This window comes from Erpetoichthys calabaricus, chromosome 3 (assembly GCF_900747795.2).
Source record: "Erpetoichthys calabaricus chromosome 3, fErpCal1.3, whole genome shotgun sequence".
Taxonomy (NCBI): domain Eukaryota; kingdom Metazoa; phylum Chordata; class Cladistia; order Polypteriformes; family Polypteridae; genus Erpetoichthys; species Erpetoichthys calabaricus.
In genome coordinates, this window is record NC_041396.2 from 74,550,168 (window position 1) to 74,565,611 (window position 15,444).

The 15,444-nt window shown below is 38.8% G+C and overlaps 1 protein-coding gene across 1 annotated transcript in view; it reads right to left on the bottom strand.

Annotated features, from left to right (window-relative positions):
• Positions 1–15,444, bottom strand: part of sccpdha.1 (saccharopine dehydrogenase a, tandem duplicate 1) — a 49,231-nt gene that overhangs the window by 20,981 nt on the left and 12,806 nt on the right. Inside the window, exons 3-4 of the mRNA XM_028796928.2 lie at positions 6,373–6,453; positions 5,497–5,626 (exon numbers count right to left, since the gene is read on the bottom strand). Coding sequence (XP_028652761.1) covers positions 5,497–5,626; positions 6,373–6,453 — 211 coding nt within the window. The remainder of the gene's footprint in view (positions 1–5,496; positions 5,627–6,372; positions 6,454–15,444) is intronic.

Genomic DNA, 15,444 nt, shown 5'->3' on the forward strand with positions numbered 1-15,444 from the left:
TACCTTTATCATGAGAATGTGTTGCATGTGCCAATAAAAACCAAACACTTTTATAGGCACTGATTTACACTAAAATATAAATATATACATACACACATTGAGATTGTGTAATTCATACTAATCAGCCACAACATTAAAATAACATGCTTCATACTGTGTAGGTCCCACTCATGCTGCCAAATCAGCTTTGACCCCTCAAGGCATGGGCTCCACAAGACCTCTGAAGGTGTCCTGTGGTATCTGGTACTACGATGTTAGAAGTGGTTCTATTCAATAAGGGCGTGCACAAAAAGGCGAGCTTCAAAAGGGCAACCTCAATTGGGCGCGGCGAATAAAGGCGCGCGTAAATAAAGGCACACTTCAAAAGGGTGACCTCAATTGGGCGCAGCGAATAAAGGCCAACGCAACAAAATTATGACAGAAAATTTATTAGATAAAGGCAATGATTGAACGTATAAAAAGGCAAAACCAAGAATATTAAAACATCCAATTAATTAATGCATGAACTTCTAACGAACTATTTCTAAAGCTCTCTGTATTTCATTGTTGTGTTACACTTGAAGCTGTAGATTATGTGCAATGCCACGTAGATATTTTATTATTATCTACTATTATTATCTATCTATTAATATCTAAATTATTTACGAACGCCTTTATTCGCCACGCCCAATTGAGGTCGCCCTTTTGAAGCTCGCCTTTTTGAAGGATACCGTTAGAAGCACATCCTTTAAGTCCTGTAAATTGAGAGGATTGGACTTGTTTTCCAGCACATCCCACAGATGCTCAGACTGAAATCTGGGTCAAGACCAAATCAAAACCCTGAACTCTCTCTCATGCTCCACAAATCATTCCTAAACATTTTTTGTAGTGTGGCAGAGCACATTATCTTTCTGAAAAAGGCCACTGTCATCAAGGAATATTTTTGCCATGAAGCGGTGTACATGATCTACAACAATTTTTAGGTTGGTGGTATGTGTCAAAGTAAAAGCCACACTATTACCAGAACTAAAGAATTAGGAGTAATGCTATCCTTTGCATATTATGTAGTACCACTTTTGCTGCTTTTGGCGTGGAGTTCATTTTGATGTTCCATTTACCACAAAGTATGGCAAGCTAGGTTTGAAACTTTTAAAGCAGAGTGTACATAAGTGTACATATGAATGCAGGATGTCATACAGTATGGATTCATATATTAGTTTGTTCAAAACAGCACACAACCTAGCTTAAAAAAATACTTGAGAAATGAATGACTATGTACGTTTTGGCTTAAAATTCGATTCTCAAAAATAAAATAAAAAAATTTAAAAAAAGACATCCCTCTTTGATCTGCATCTAGTCTCGCAGAGCCAGACATGATTCACAAACAAGAATACAAGTCTGGGAACAAGCTGTTAAAGTTACATCCACAGGGCTTCTAGCTAAAACACAATTTCTTCAGTCTGTGCATTTTAAACCACCGCCAAGGTTTCAACTAAAAGACACTGAACAAGACACTTAACGCCAAGAGAAAATAAAAAAACTAAAATTGCTGTTACCCATTCAGGAGCTCTGTACCACAAGGTAACAAGCTTAATTTGCATATTATGTGCACTAAGACAGTGGTAATAGACAGACACACACACGTAGACTACTGCAGCTACTGAGTTCCACACATCTGCTATGATATCTTCTTGTCATTTTAACTATTGCATCACTAAATGGCATAACAAGAGCAAGCAGAGTTTGGGTAAGCATTGTGATCTATGGATATACAATGTGAAAAAACGCTGCAGCTATTTTGTCATCTGTGTATCTATTGGTGTTGTTAGTAGGATTTGTTGATTTGGGCGTTTTGTTTACTCAATTCTGCATCTCCTGTGACTCTTCATTGTCAGCTCTCAACAGCAGTCCTTTTGACAGAGTATGACACACAATTTACTTCAAATGTATATTTTAAGAGTTCATATTTTCATGAATACAGCTGCCAGTTCTTTCAAGCTTATATCAACTCCTACCATACCGTCATAATGATGAACAGCGAGCAGACAGCACCTACAGCAACATATCATTCATGTTTACCATTCATTCATGCTGACATATGCCAATGTACTGTATAATCTGATGGTAAAGAAATTCTCTTGCATCATGTTACGTTTATTTTTAAAAATATGTATTGTGCTCTCTCCACATGCAACATACATTATATGTCTACTAGGGTTTATTTAGGAGAATTAAAAACTGCAGACATTTCATTGTAAATAGAAGCTTGCTCTCTGTCAGACCAGGTTAACAAGAGCACCACTGTTCTTTGTAGTTTGAAGTCACTACGCCTTACTTTGAACATTACCTTCATTGATTGGTTTAAAATGTGATACTCAGTGAGCCATCCAATTGTTCCCACCCAGTTTTCAGCACAGTCCACTCATGGTGGTCTCCAGGTATATATACTGTATTATACAGTATGTCTGGATTCAGCAAAACTAATCTGTGCCAGATGTAAATTAATACAATTTCAAAACTTCTACATTAGACTACAAACAGGTATTAATCTTACACTGCCACAAGTTTTGATTTCCCTTTTAACTCAACCTACCAGGTTTCTACATTTATTCACACACAGCAGTTAGCAAGCCTTTTTTTCCATTTATTTGACTTAACTGGAAGATTCCTACTGCAATACAGTAGGAAATTCATAGACTACTTAACAGTGATCAATACAGTTGTTTTACAAGGTAGTCTTTTCAGGTAAATCTCTGTTTTTATTATTGTAATAATCATGATAGCTTCTCAAATACTTATTATGATTAAAAAAAATATATATGGTGGGTTTTATTTTGGCTTTCACATACTATATACATTTAAAATACAAATCAATCTGAAGTAGAGACTTCCCAGACAAAAGAAAGCATTACTGTCATATTTGGTTTAACTTTCCCATCTTAAGCTGACCTGCTACTTCACAGTCCCAAGCCTGATCTCCTAAACCTAGTTCAACTGGCTTACTTTAGTTTCCTGATACATTCCGAAAATGTGCACGTTGAGTTAAAAAGGTAACTCTAAATTAGTTTGTTATGTTTGAATATCAAGTCAAGTTTATTGTCACTGAAGGTCTATGAAACCACTGAAAGGCCAAACATTCTATCCAGTGTTTACTAATGCCTTATTCTCATGCTAAACACCTTCAAGTAACACAGTAGCATACAATCAACATCAACCACAAACAAGTATAGTGCTTCAGCCGAAGTGATATTATGAAGCAAGGCTCTCCTGCTCTTGTTAAAAAAAAAAAAAAATCAAGTTTGTCCTGCTATCTTCCAAAACCAAAGAACTTCAAAATACTGGCCCTCCATGATAAATTTAATGTGTTTAGGAAGTTACTTACATATGTATACTTATTTCTTGCTACATAGCGATTCTAAATTAATTTACATATCTTAATATGAAATCTTAAATTTTGTTACACTAGCAGTAGATTTTGCATTAGTTCCTGGCCAGGACTCTGCAATCCTTGGAACTTACCCTCTCCTTAGCATTAGACCCGGGCATCACGCTGTAAAAATAGTGCTAAAAGTGTTAGTCCCAAGTGTCACTCTGGCAACGGTATTGACACATCTCACATAAGCATTAGACCGAGGATTACTCAGGCTATAAAAATGCCAACAGCCTTAATGCTGAGCTTTACTTGGGCAACAATATAGGTGTGTCTTACTTAAGCATCAGGCCTGACTGCTACCTAGGCAACGATGTGGATACGTCTTCTCCTAATCTCATAATGGCATCTTGTAAGAAACACCCCTCATCAGCAGTGATGACAAGGTGAATCTGCCGTCTGGCAGTGAAATTGAAATGGACAGTGAAACCAAAAGTGACTCTGGGAATCCGAAAGTGACACTCACATCACACACATATACAGTGTGCTGTTCATATTATTCATAATTATTATTTGTATCATTATTATACTATTCTATAGTTCTGACTTTGTACTTTGTGTTTTACACATTTTACAGTAGAAAGATGAGATTTAATAAAAATGTTAGCTTTCAACCAAAAAAATGCAATGCAAAAAGCACTGCAACGTTAAGAAGGTTAAACTGGATTGCACGTTTTCATTTTGTTGTAAATAAAATATTTAGACAAAGGATAAAAAGACATGGATCTTCTGAGCTAGTAACTTTTGTTAAAATTAATGATCATATATTTTTCTATGATATACCAACAATATGGAATTCTAAACAAGAGTAGGTAACTTGAGATTCAGAAAAAAAAAAACTCCTGATCTATTTGGAAACCGATGTAGATGAATATTTTTATAATGGCTTATGAATTATTTTTTAAGAATCAATTAGTGACTTAAAGAAATTGCTTTTTTTTTTTTTTTTTTTTTTTTTTTTTTTTAAAAAAGAAGAAGCTTTTGTAATTTCCTCCCCCTAAGTTTTGGGAATGCTGCACCTGGTTTTACACAGGTGCTTTGTTATAACTCTGTGCAGGACATTCTATAAGTCATTTTCCCCAGGTAGGTCATAAACTGGCCAGCTAGTCTGAGATGAAAGGGCAATTTAACTGTAAGGAATGGTATGATATTCAGCCATGAGGCTTGTTAAAACAAGAACTGTGAGGTCTGACATGTGGCGGTTTAGGATTAGTTTATTAACTAAGGAGAGACACTCTATACCATGGGCAGCACAGTGGTGCAGTGCTAGCGCTGCTGCCTCGCAGTAAGGAGACCTGGGTTCGCTTCCCGGGTCCTGCCTGCGTGGAGTTTGCATGTTCTTCCCGTGTCTGCGTGGGTTTCCTCCGGGTGCTCCGGTTTCCTCACCCTGGGCCAAAGACATGCAGGTTAGGTCAATTGGCGATCCTAATTTATCCCCTGTGTGTGTGCCCTGCAGTGGGCTGGCATCCTGCCCGGGGATTTGTTCATGACACATGACAGGAATAAGTATAATTTTTGTGTGACTGCCTCGGTCTGTCTCTCTCTCATGTTTCATCCATGGAGGACGAGGTGAGGCCATCCTTCATTTGACAAGACCAGGCCAAAGGCTAATCAAACCATGAACCACTTGAACTTGAGTTTTACCCAGGTCATATTAATTTTTTGCCAACACTCATTTTAACTCTGCTTAACATTTTCAAGCATATTAGCTATAATACATAGATAACTGCATAACTTACCTTCGGCCTGTTCTAAAAGAGAAGAGGGAAAGAATATTTAATGTAATGAATTATTATTATTATTATTTAAGTGTTGAACTATAGTACCAGGCAGTGTGATGAGCATGGGATTTAAGACATTTTCTTAAGGTCTACATAACAAACAGAATAAAAGGGGAAAATAAAGTCACCTTAGACTTTATGGAGACAAAACAAGAAACCTTGAGTATCATTCCCAAAAGACAGTTAACTAATAAATTTAAAAAAAGGTAAATTCTAATTTTTATATTAAGAAATTCTTACTGAAATTTTATAATTTTGAAACTATGCTCTGTTTTAATTAATTTACATGTGGAAAGTGTACTGTACCTTTCAATTGTTCTTTAGTATAAATAACACCCATATCAGCTGGAATAGAATCAAAACCACAGCTGCCAACCACATATACCCCTTTTTCAGCTGCTAGGCTGTTGTAGTTAAGCTGCATACTTTCAAGAAACTACATTAAAAGAAAAAGAAAAACAAACAAATAACAGAAATATTTAGTAGGAAGACAATGTAGAAACTATGAAGCATTTTCTTCAAAATATGTAGATTAATTATTTAAAGTGAAAACAGTCAAAATCTGTTCAGAAGAAAATTATGACTACATGGAGGTGGGGGAGCAGACCTGCAGCCAAAGTAAATTAACCTACCCATTTAAGGATTAAAAAAAAATAAACTGGAAAAGAAAAGAATGAAAAGCCAACTTTATTACTCATTTTAAATTTTCAGATATTATGAAAAACATTTCCGAGTACATTTCATAATGATAACTTATGAACAGTAAATTACTTGTTTGCCAGTCAATTAACGGTTTAGTCTTAGAAACCAAAAAAGCATTGCAATAAAACTATTACCATGAAGTACATAGAAGATAAATTTGTCTCTACTGTTACTCACACAAAGTAAGACCATATGTTTCTAAAATAAAAACAGATCTCAGTATTACTGGGCAGTGCTTGAGACTAATTTAGTGTCTTTGAATGTTTGAATGATGTTATGAACAGAAGCTATTTATGCACAATGTTAAAAAAAAAAAAAAAAAAAAACCCTTTGGTGCAAAACCTAGTCCTTCCAACAATAGCACAATAGAGCCTGGTAGGGATATAGCAGCCATGCCCGTGGCTCAGCAGGGTAGTCATGATTCATTTCTTCTGTTTATCATGCCAAGCTGAAAGAATGTTGATATTGTCTAACACATACCTGTGGCTCACCACTTATATCGATGCAATGTGCCCCATTCTCCACACAGGCCTTGATGACTGGTTCTCCAAAAAATCTGTACTGAAATTAGAAATACACATGACTTTTTTTTAAAAACTGAAACAATGTATGCAAATGTGTACAATGTCAAAGTAATGAACAGGAATAATCAGGTTAGAAATGTTAACTTAAAAAGTAAAAAACTGAATTTGACTTGAAGTAGCAGACATAATTTGTTTGTGTAAATTCAGCAATATCATTCAGTTTTTCTACAGTTCAGATTCTTTAGACATTAAACATTCCAAAAAAAAAAATATAAACTATACATCGACTTCTTTGATATTCTTTGACAATAAATGATTCATCCCATTCACCGCACAGTACTGTTCTCAGTTGTCCAGTTTAATTCTATGGTGTGAGACAAAACACAGTTTTTGTATTATCTATTAATTTTTTTAGTCACTTAACATATTCTGAACCATATTCTTATTTACTGCTTCAGGACACTTTCCACACAAGGCTAGGTAAAAAGAAGGGAAAGAAAGAATGATAATGCCTGAAATAACTCCGGAATGTCAAAATTACCCAGGAAAAGTAAATGTTTGCCCATATCCAATAACAGCAAGTCAATTATTTTGCAAAAAAATTTTAGAGTGGACTTTAACATTCAGAATATTCAAGAAACAAACAAAATTTTTGTATCTATTACGTAGCCCCATTATTTGTAGTGACAGCGGAGAAAAAACTTTAACCTAATTTCTCTAAATGAATAGAAATTAACAAAATTTCCAATGCAATGAGTTTTAATTGCCATTCATTTTGAACAACAGCCAACAATATCAAAATGTTTAATAAACATTTTCAATATTACTGCATAATCCAAATTTCAGGTAAAACCGACCATTTCTGGAAATTATACATGTGCACAAGACAGATGCATATTCAAACAGTATCAAGCATTTGAATTAAAGAACCTCCTCTCCTATCATTCATTAGCCAAGAGTACTGCCCAGTATTAACTCATTTATTGACTAACATTGCAATACATGCAATATCAATATAGCAAGGAATGGACAGAGAGAAGTGTACAATGAGACACTGCAAATTAATAATTTCACTCCCTTTTGTTTACCATGTGGAAATTATATCTCATGTGTGCATATCTGAGGTGCTTCAATGAGCAGATGGTCAATTCAGCTGAGTAAATTCACAAACCACCAATGAAAAACCCAAAAGTACTACTGTATAGTAGTGCACTTGACAACCAAAAATGAGGGAATAGAGGGTATTCAGTTCAAAGACACAGTCTTGTTTTGAATGCACTCCTCACTCAAGCACAATAACATTTTCTGGAAGTGTGTTATTTAACACTATATTAATCAAAATACATGTGCCTGGAATACTGTGAACATACAACTAGATGTGTGGCATTTGGATTATGCAACATGACAATCAGGTTTTTTTTGCCTTGATCTTTTGATATTGTTTGCTTTTGTTCAGACTTGGTATTCACTGAAGCACACACTGTATCAGCAATGTGGCAATCTCTGTTCTTCAAGTAAACATGAAATAAAAGTTTTCTCCTCAGTCAATTGCTACAAACTTGGGGTAACAGATTAAACACACAACATTTTAGGGTTGCATATTCCTTTAAAGCACTTTAAACTACACTGAACTGCGGTGGGTTGATGCCCTGCCCGGGATTGGTTCCTGCCTTGCGCCCTGTGTTGGCTGGAATTGGCTCCAGCAGACCCCCCGTGACCCTGTGTTCGGATTCAGCAGGTTGGAAAATGGATGGATGGAAACTACACTGAAGGACAACTTATTAAAATTATAAGGCACCATATTCTATGTTTTAAAATCGTAAAAGTGGTTTTATTAATTATTTTTAAAAACCTCTTTCTAAAGTTCACCCTCTTTGAAAAGCCTAGTTCTGGATGCCCTGTAATGTTATATAGCAGCAGCAATCACTAATGCCAAGGTAAGAAGTTCACGACTTTTGTACGATTCTGGGTACAGATCTGTAGCACTTGCTAGCAGGCTGGGATAAACGCAAAAGAAACTTGCGTTTAAAGACAAACAGAGTATTATCTAATGTAGTGTTTCTCAACCACTGGGATGTGACCCACTTTTGGGTTGTTGGCTGCAACCAGTCAGTCGCAAGTTGCTACTGTTTATAATGGAAGTGGGTTGCAGAGGTTTGCAAAATATGTCCAACAACTGAGCTCGATTCCTCCTCTGCTTCTGATAATGGTGTTCAAATCATTCAAGTGATTCAGGTGGGTCATGAACAATGACACATACATGGGGGTAAAAGAGTTGCAACACTAATCTAAAGCTCAAAACATGTTTCTACAGATGTAAATGCTTGTAAATTTAAGCAATACTTTACCCAAAACTAGATTAGCTTGAAGACCAGTGCAGATAAATTCACATCATTTGGTTGAGGCTACATTTATTGCTACCATAAATATGATAACTTACCTGTTCTAATGAAGAGGAGAACATTAAAATGTACAAAACAATCCATACTAACCAAGCTGTTCAGGAGGGCAGTATGGTGGCAAAGAGGTTAGTGCAGCTGCTTAATGGACCCAGAGTACTGGGGCCTCATGCATAACGCCGTGCGTAAAATTCCCACTATAACATGACGTAAGCACAAAAGCCGAAATGTGCTTACGCACAGAAAAATCCACATGCAGGAATCTGTGTGTACGCAAACTTCCACATTCTTCCGCTACATAAATCCTGATCAGCGTGAAAAGTAACGCTCGTGCACACGCCTGCTGTCCCACCCCAACTCCTCCCAGAATTACGCCTCTTTGAATATGCAAAGCAATATAAATAGCCCTTAAGCTCAGCCTTCTGTGAAAAGGCAATGGCAAAAGCACGGGGAAATAGAAAAATTTCAGCGAATACCAAGTGGAGGCAAGGCAAAACTTACTATTTGTTAGTTTAAACAGTGGTATAAACAACAAAAGGAAGCTGATCGAGTGAAAGAGTGTCTGAGAAACTTAAAAGCTCAAGTTCACAAAGTCGCACAGTGCCCGAAATAAAAAAAAAAAGTCGTCACATATCAAAGTTGCCATGAAAAGGTGAGTCGTAGCCCACCGTCTGAGTGTCATATGAAAGCTGATTTGTCTACAGAGAAAAATAAAAAGGCACATAGTGGGAAAAAAGCACAAAATGTCAACTTTAATTGCGTAGTTTATTTTGTCATTAAAGTCGAACATCATAAACTTCATCTTAAAATCATTTAAATTTACTAGTTTCTCAAATTCCATTGTAACTAAAGTAGCACGTTAAATGCTTTGTTTTGTATTTCATCTTCTATGTGCTCTGTGTGTATGAATCACTACGTGCCTCCGGGCTTTCTCTTCCTCCGACAGGACACAGTATCCATTACATTCATAATATTATAGCTCTCTGAATAATTAAAATACTGAGATGTATACGTGATATTTTCATGATGATAGGAGTTAAAGCGTGTTATTAAAACATGGGAACACAGTGGCACAGTGACTGTTCATGTCTCACGCAAGATGCTTGCTGCGCCATGTGCGACCTTCAATGAAATACTTTATTGTAGCAGTACTGTCTCTTTCAAACGTACTAACCCCCAATTCCTGTCCTTACTTTTCTTTCTCCAAATACCCACTCTCCACACAATCAGCTCTGTAATAGACGTTAAGCCATCTGTAAACTTAGAACGCCGATTCTTCAAAACTTTTAAGGAACGTTGACATATCTTCATAGTACATGTTTAATTATTCTATCCATCCAGTGTCACGTCAGCACCAGCAAGAATACAGCGCAAAGCAGGAACAGTCCCTGAACTAGCTAGCGCTGCGGCACCGTGTTCTCACATGTTTATTAACAATATAGATTATTTAAATGAAGTTAAGGTTTTATCTATACTAATAAAAGGCAAAGCCCTCACTGACTCACTCACTCATCACTAATTCTCCAACTTCCCGTGTAGGTGGAAGGCTGAAATTTGGCAGGCTCATTCCTTACAGCTTACTTACAAAAGTTAGGCAGGTTTCATTTCAAAATTCTACGCGTAATGGTCATAACTGGAACCTCTTTTTTGTCCATATACGGTAATGGAGGAGGCAGAGTCGCGTATCGCGTCATCACACCTCCTACGTAATCACGTGAACTGAAAACAAGGAAGAGCCCCAAAGAGCTCTGAAGAAAACATTCATTACACAATTGAGAAGGCACAAGAGAGTGATCACTTCGATACTGCGGAAACAAAGCACGGTGTAAAACGTAAGTTTAAATTAAGTTTATAGAAACGCTACCGCTGCCGTTTGCAATACCATATTCGCGAGATACAAGTTTAATGAGAAGACACGAGGTATAAACGACACTTTGGATGACTCTGTAACGGATTAAAAATTGCTGTAGCGAGAAATTTTTAAGTGCCGGGTCTTAGCTAACATTAAATAAAGCCGTGGACATTGCAACATCAGTCAGTTCACGTGAGCCGCTCTCTTGTGTGAACGCAGCACGTCGGAAACAAAGCACCGTGTAAACCTAAAGTTTAAATTAAGTTCATAGACCTACAAAAGGTTGCCATTGATTTGAGGCAAGATTGCTTTTCTCCTGTACAACTATATGTTGCATTCTCAAGCGTGTGCTTGCACAGCTTGGTCATATTACAACCGGAGTGCTGAACTGACAACGTGGTATACAAAGAGAACCATAACACTCGTAATATGTGTATGTATATTATATAATATATATGTTTGCAGCTGGAGATCCACGACGGGAGAAAAAATGAATCACGTATCATAAAGTAGTTTTTATTCCTGAGCTTTCAACCCCTATCAGGGGTCTTCATCAGAGGATAATGCTTAGACTTACAAGAATTACAATACAATATATGTAGATATGTAGATTACAATTACAATAATCTAGACATACATATAAAAATACATTGACACACACATTATATATATATATATATATATATATATATATATATATATATATATATATATATATATATATCTACATATATATATGTAATTGTGTTGTCACTGTTATGAGTGTTGCTGCCATATATATATATATATATATATATATATATATATATATATATATATATATATATATATATATATATATATATATATATATATATATATATATATATATATATATATATATATATATATATATATATATATATATATAATATACACACACACAAACATATATATACACATATACAGTAATCCCTCGCTATATCGCGCTTCGCCTTTCGCGGCTTCACTCCATCGCGGATTTTATATGTAAGCATATTTAAATATATATCGCGGATTTTTTGCTGGTTCGCGGATTTCTGCGGACAATGGGTCTTTTAATTTCTGGTACATGCTTCCTCAGTTGGTTTGCCCAGTTGATTTCATACAAGGGACGCTATTGGCAGATGGCTGAGAAGCTACCCAACTTACTTTTCTCTCTCTCGCGCTGACTCTCTCTGATCCTGACGTAGGGGGTGTGAGCAGGGGGGCTGTTCGCACACCTAGACTATACGGACGCTCGTCTAAAAATGCTGAAAGATTATCTTCACGTTGCTACCTTCTGTGTGCAGCTGCTTCATGAAGCGACATGCTGCAAGGTGCTTCGCATACTTAAAAGCTCAAAGGGCACGTATTGATTTTTCTCTGTCTCTCTCTCTCTCCCTGCTCCTGACGGAGGGGTTATGAGCTGCCGCCTTCAACAGCTTTGTGCCGCGGTGCTTCGCATACTTAAAAGCCAAACAGCCCTATTGATTTGTTTGCTTCACTCCTTTGAAGAGGAAGATATGTTTGCATTCTTTTAATTGTGAGACGGAACTGTCATCTCTGTCTTGTCATGGAGCACAGTTTAAACTTTTGAAAAAGAGACAAATGTTTGCTTGCAGTGTTTGAATAACGTTCCTGTCTCTCTACAACCTCCTGTGTTTCTGCGCAAATCTGTGACCCAAGCATGACAATATAAAAATAACCATATAAACATATGATTTCTACTTCGCGGATGGCTCTGGAACGCAACCCCCGCGATGGAGGAGGGATTACTGTACATATATACACATATATATATATATATATATATATATATATATATATATATATATATATATATATATATATATATATATACACATACATACATACACACATTATATATATTATATATATACATAAATACATACATATCTACATATATATACACACACATATCTACACATATATATGAAACGGTTTCTGAACCGCGAGGTCCGTACAGAAATGGCTTTGAAGCATTTGCCGTGTGAGAGCAGTTCAATAGGCAGCATAGCTGAGGCAGCGTGTGCTTGATGCTGTATTCCAATAATTCTTTCTGATCAGCTGCTGTAGATCTGTGATTCCCCACTCAGATATAGTGATATAAATACTCAGAGTGGTGCAGTGAGAGTAATATGGAAAAAGATGATCCACTGTGGCAACCCCTAAATGGAGCAGCTGGAAGAAGAAGGTGGTGCAGTGAGAGTAACAACGCTAAAGCAGCTAAGGTATTTGGAATACTTTGGCTAATCCCTGGACCATTATATTGTTACAGGTTAATTATAATCAGATGCCTTAAACTAATAAACAATACGCAGTTAATTTCAGTGTACAGTAATCCCTCCTCCATCGCGGGGGTTGCGTTCCAGAGCCACCCGCGAAATAAGAAAATCCGCGAAGTAGAAACCATATGTTTATATGGTTATTTTTATATTGTCATGCTTGGGTCACAGATTTGCGCAGAAACACAGGAGGTTGTAGAGAGACAGGAACGTTATTCAAACACTGCAAACAAACATTTGTCTCTTTTTCAAAAGTTTAAACTGTGCTCCATGACAAGACAGAGATGACAGTTCCGTCTCACAATTAAAAGAATGCAAACATATCTTCCTCTTCAAAGGAGTGCGTGTCAGGAGCACAGAATGTCACATAGATAGAGAAAACAATCTCTAGCAAACAAATCAATAGGGCTGTTTGGCTCTTAAGTATGCGAAGCACTGCGGCACAAAGCTGTTGAAGGCGGCAGCTCACACCCCCTCCGTCAGGAGCAGGGAGAGAGAGAGAGAGAGAGAGAGACAGAGTTTGTTTTTCAGTCAAAAATCAATACGTGCCCTTCAAGCTTTTAAGTATGCGAAGCACTGTGCAGCATGTCGTTTCAGGAAGCAGCTGCACAAAAGATAGCAACGTGAAGATAATCTTTCAGCATTTTTAGACGAGCGTCCGTATCGTCTAGGTGTGCGAACAGCCCCCCTGCTCAATCCCCCTACGTCAGGATCAGAGAAACTCAGCGCAAGAGAAAGAGAAAAGTAAGCTGGGTAGCTTCTCAGCCATCTGCCAATAGCGTCCCTTGTATGAAATCAACTGGGCAAACCAACTGAGGAAGCATGTACCAGAAATTAAAAGACCCATTGTCCGCAGAAACCCGCGAAGCAGCGAAAAATCCGCGATATATATTTAAATATGCTTACATATAAAATCCGCGATGGAGTGAAGCCGCGAAAGGCGAAGCGCGATATAGCGAGGGATCACTGTATTTGATAAAACCACGTCAGGGATGTGGAGGGAGGGGTCAAAGAGGTCGGGTGCAGTATGAGTTGGGTGGTGGCCGAAGGCAGGGACCTTGGCGGTCTAATCCTCAGCTACAGAAGCTGGCTCTTGGGACGTGGAATGTTACCTCTCTGAAGGGGAAGGAGCCTGAGCTAGTGTGCGAGGTCGAGAGGTTCTGGCTAGATATAGTCAGGCTCACCTCGACACACAGCTTGGACTCTGGAACCAATCTCCTTGAGAGGGGCTGGACTGTCTACCACTCTGGAGTTGCCCCCGGTGAGGTGCCGAGCGGGTGTGGGCATACTTATTGCACCCCGACTTGGAGCCTGTTCATTGGGGTTTAGCCTCCCTACGCCTTCAGGTGGGGGGACGGGTCCTAACTGTTGTTTGTGCGTATGCGCTGAACAGCAGTCTGGAGTACCCACCCTTTTTGGAGTCCCTGGAGGGGGTGCTAGAGGGCATACCTTCTGGGGACTCCCTCGTTCTGCTGGGAGACTTCGATGCTCACGTGGGCAATGACCGTGAGACCTGGAAGGGCGTGATTGGGAGGAATGGCCCCCCACCCCCCCAATCTGAACCCAAGCGGCGTTTTGTTATTGGACTTCCGTGCCTGTCATAACGAACACCATGTTCAAGCATAGGGGTGTTCATATGTGCACTTGGCACCAGGACACCCTAGGCCTTAGTTCGATGATCGACTTTGTGGTCGTGTCATTGGACTTGCGGCCACATGTCTTGGACACTCGGGTGAAGAGAGAGGCGGAGCTGTCAACTGATCACCACCTGGTGGTGAGTAGGCTTCGATGGTGGGGGAGGATGCTGGTCAGACCTGGTAGGCCCAAACGTATTGTGAGGGTCTGCTGGGAACATCTGGCAGAGTCCCGTCAGAAGTAACTTCAACTCCCACCTCCGGCAGAACTTTGACCACGTTCCGAGGGAGGTGGGGGGACATTGAGTCCAAATAGGCCATGTTCCGTGTCTCTATTGTTGAGGCGGCTGACCAGAGATGTGGCCATAAGGTGGTCGGTGCCTGTCATGGCAGCAATCCCCGAACCCGTTGGTGGACCCTTTTGTCCTGTGGGACTCTGGAGGCAGCTAATAGGTACCGGCAGGCCAAGCGGGATGCAAAAACTCGGGCATGGGAGGAGTTTGGGGAGGCCATGGAGAACAACTTTCGGACGGCTTCAAGGAGATTCTGGTCTACCATCCGGCATCTAAGGAGGGAGAAGCAGTGCAGTGTCAGCACTGTATATGGTGGGGATGGTGCGCTGCGGACCTCGACTCCGGAAGTTGTGGGTTGGTGGGGGGAGTACTTTGAAGACCTCCTCAATCCCATTAACATGCCTTCCAATGAGGAAGCAGAGCCTGGGGACTCGGAGGTGGGCTCCCCCATCTCTGGGACTGAGGTCACCGAGGTGGTCAAAAAACTCCTTGGTAAAAGCTGGAGGCCAGGACAGGTGCTGATTCCCAATAACACGGTGGCCTG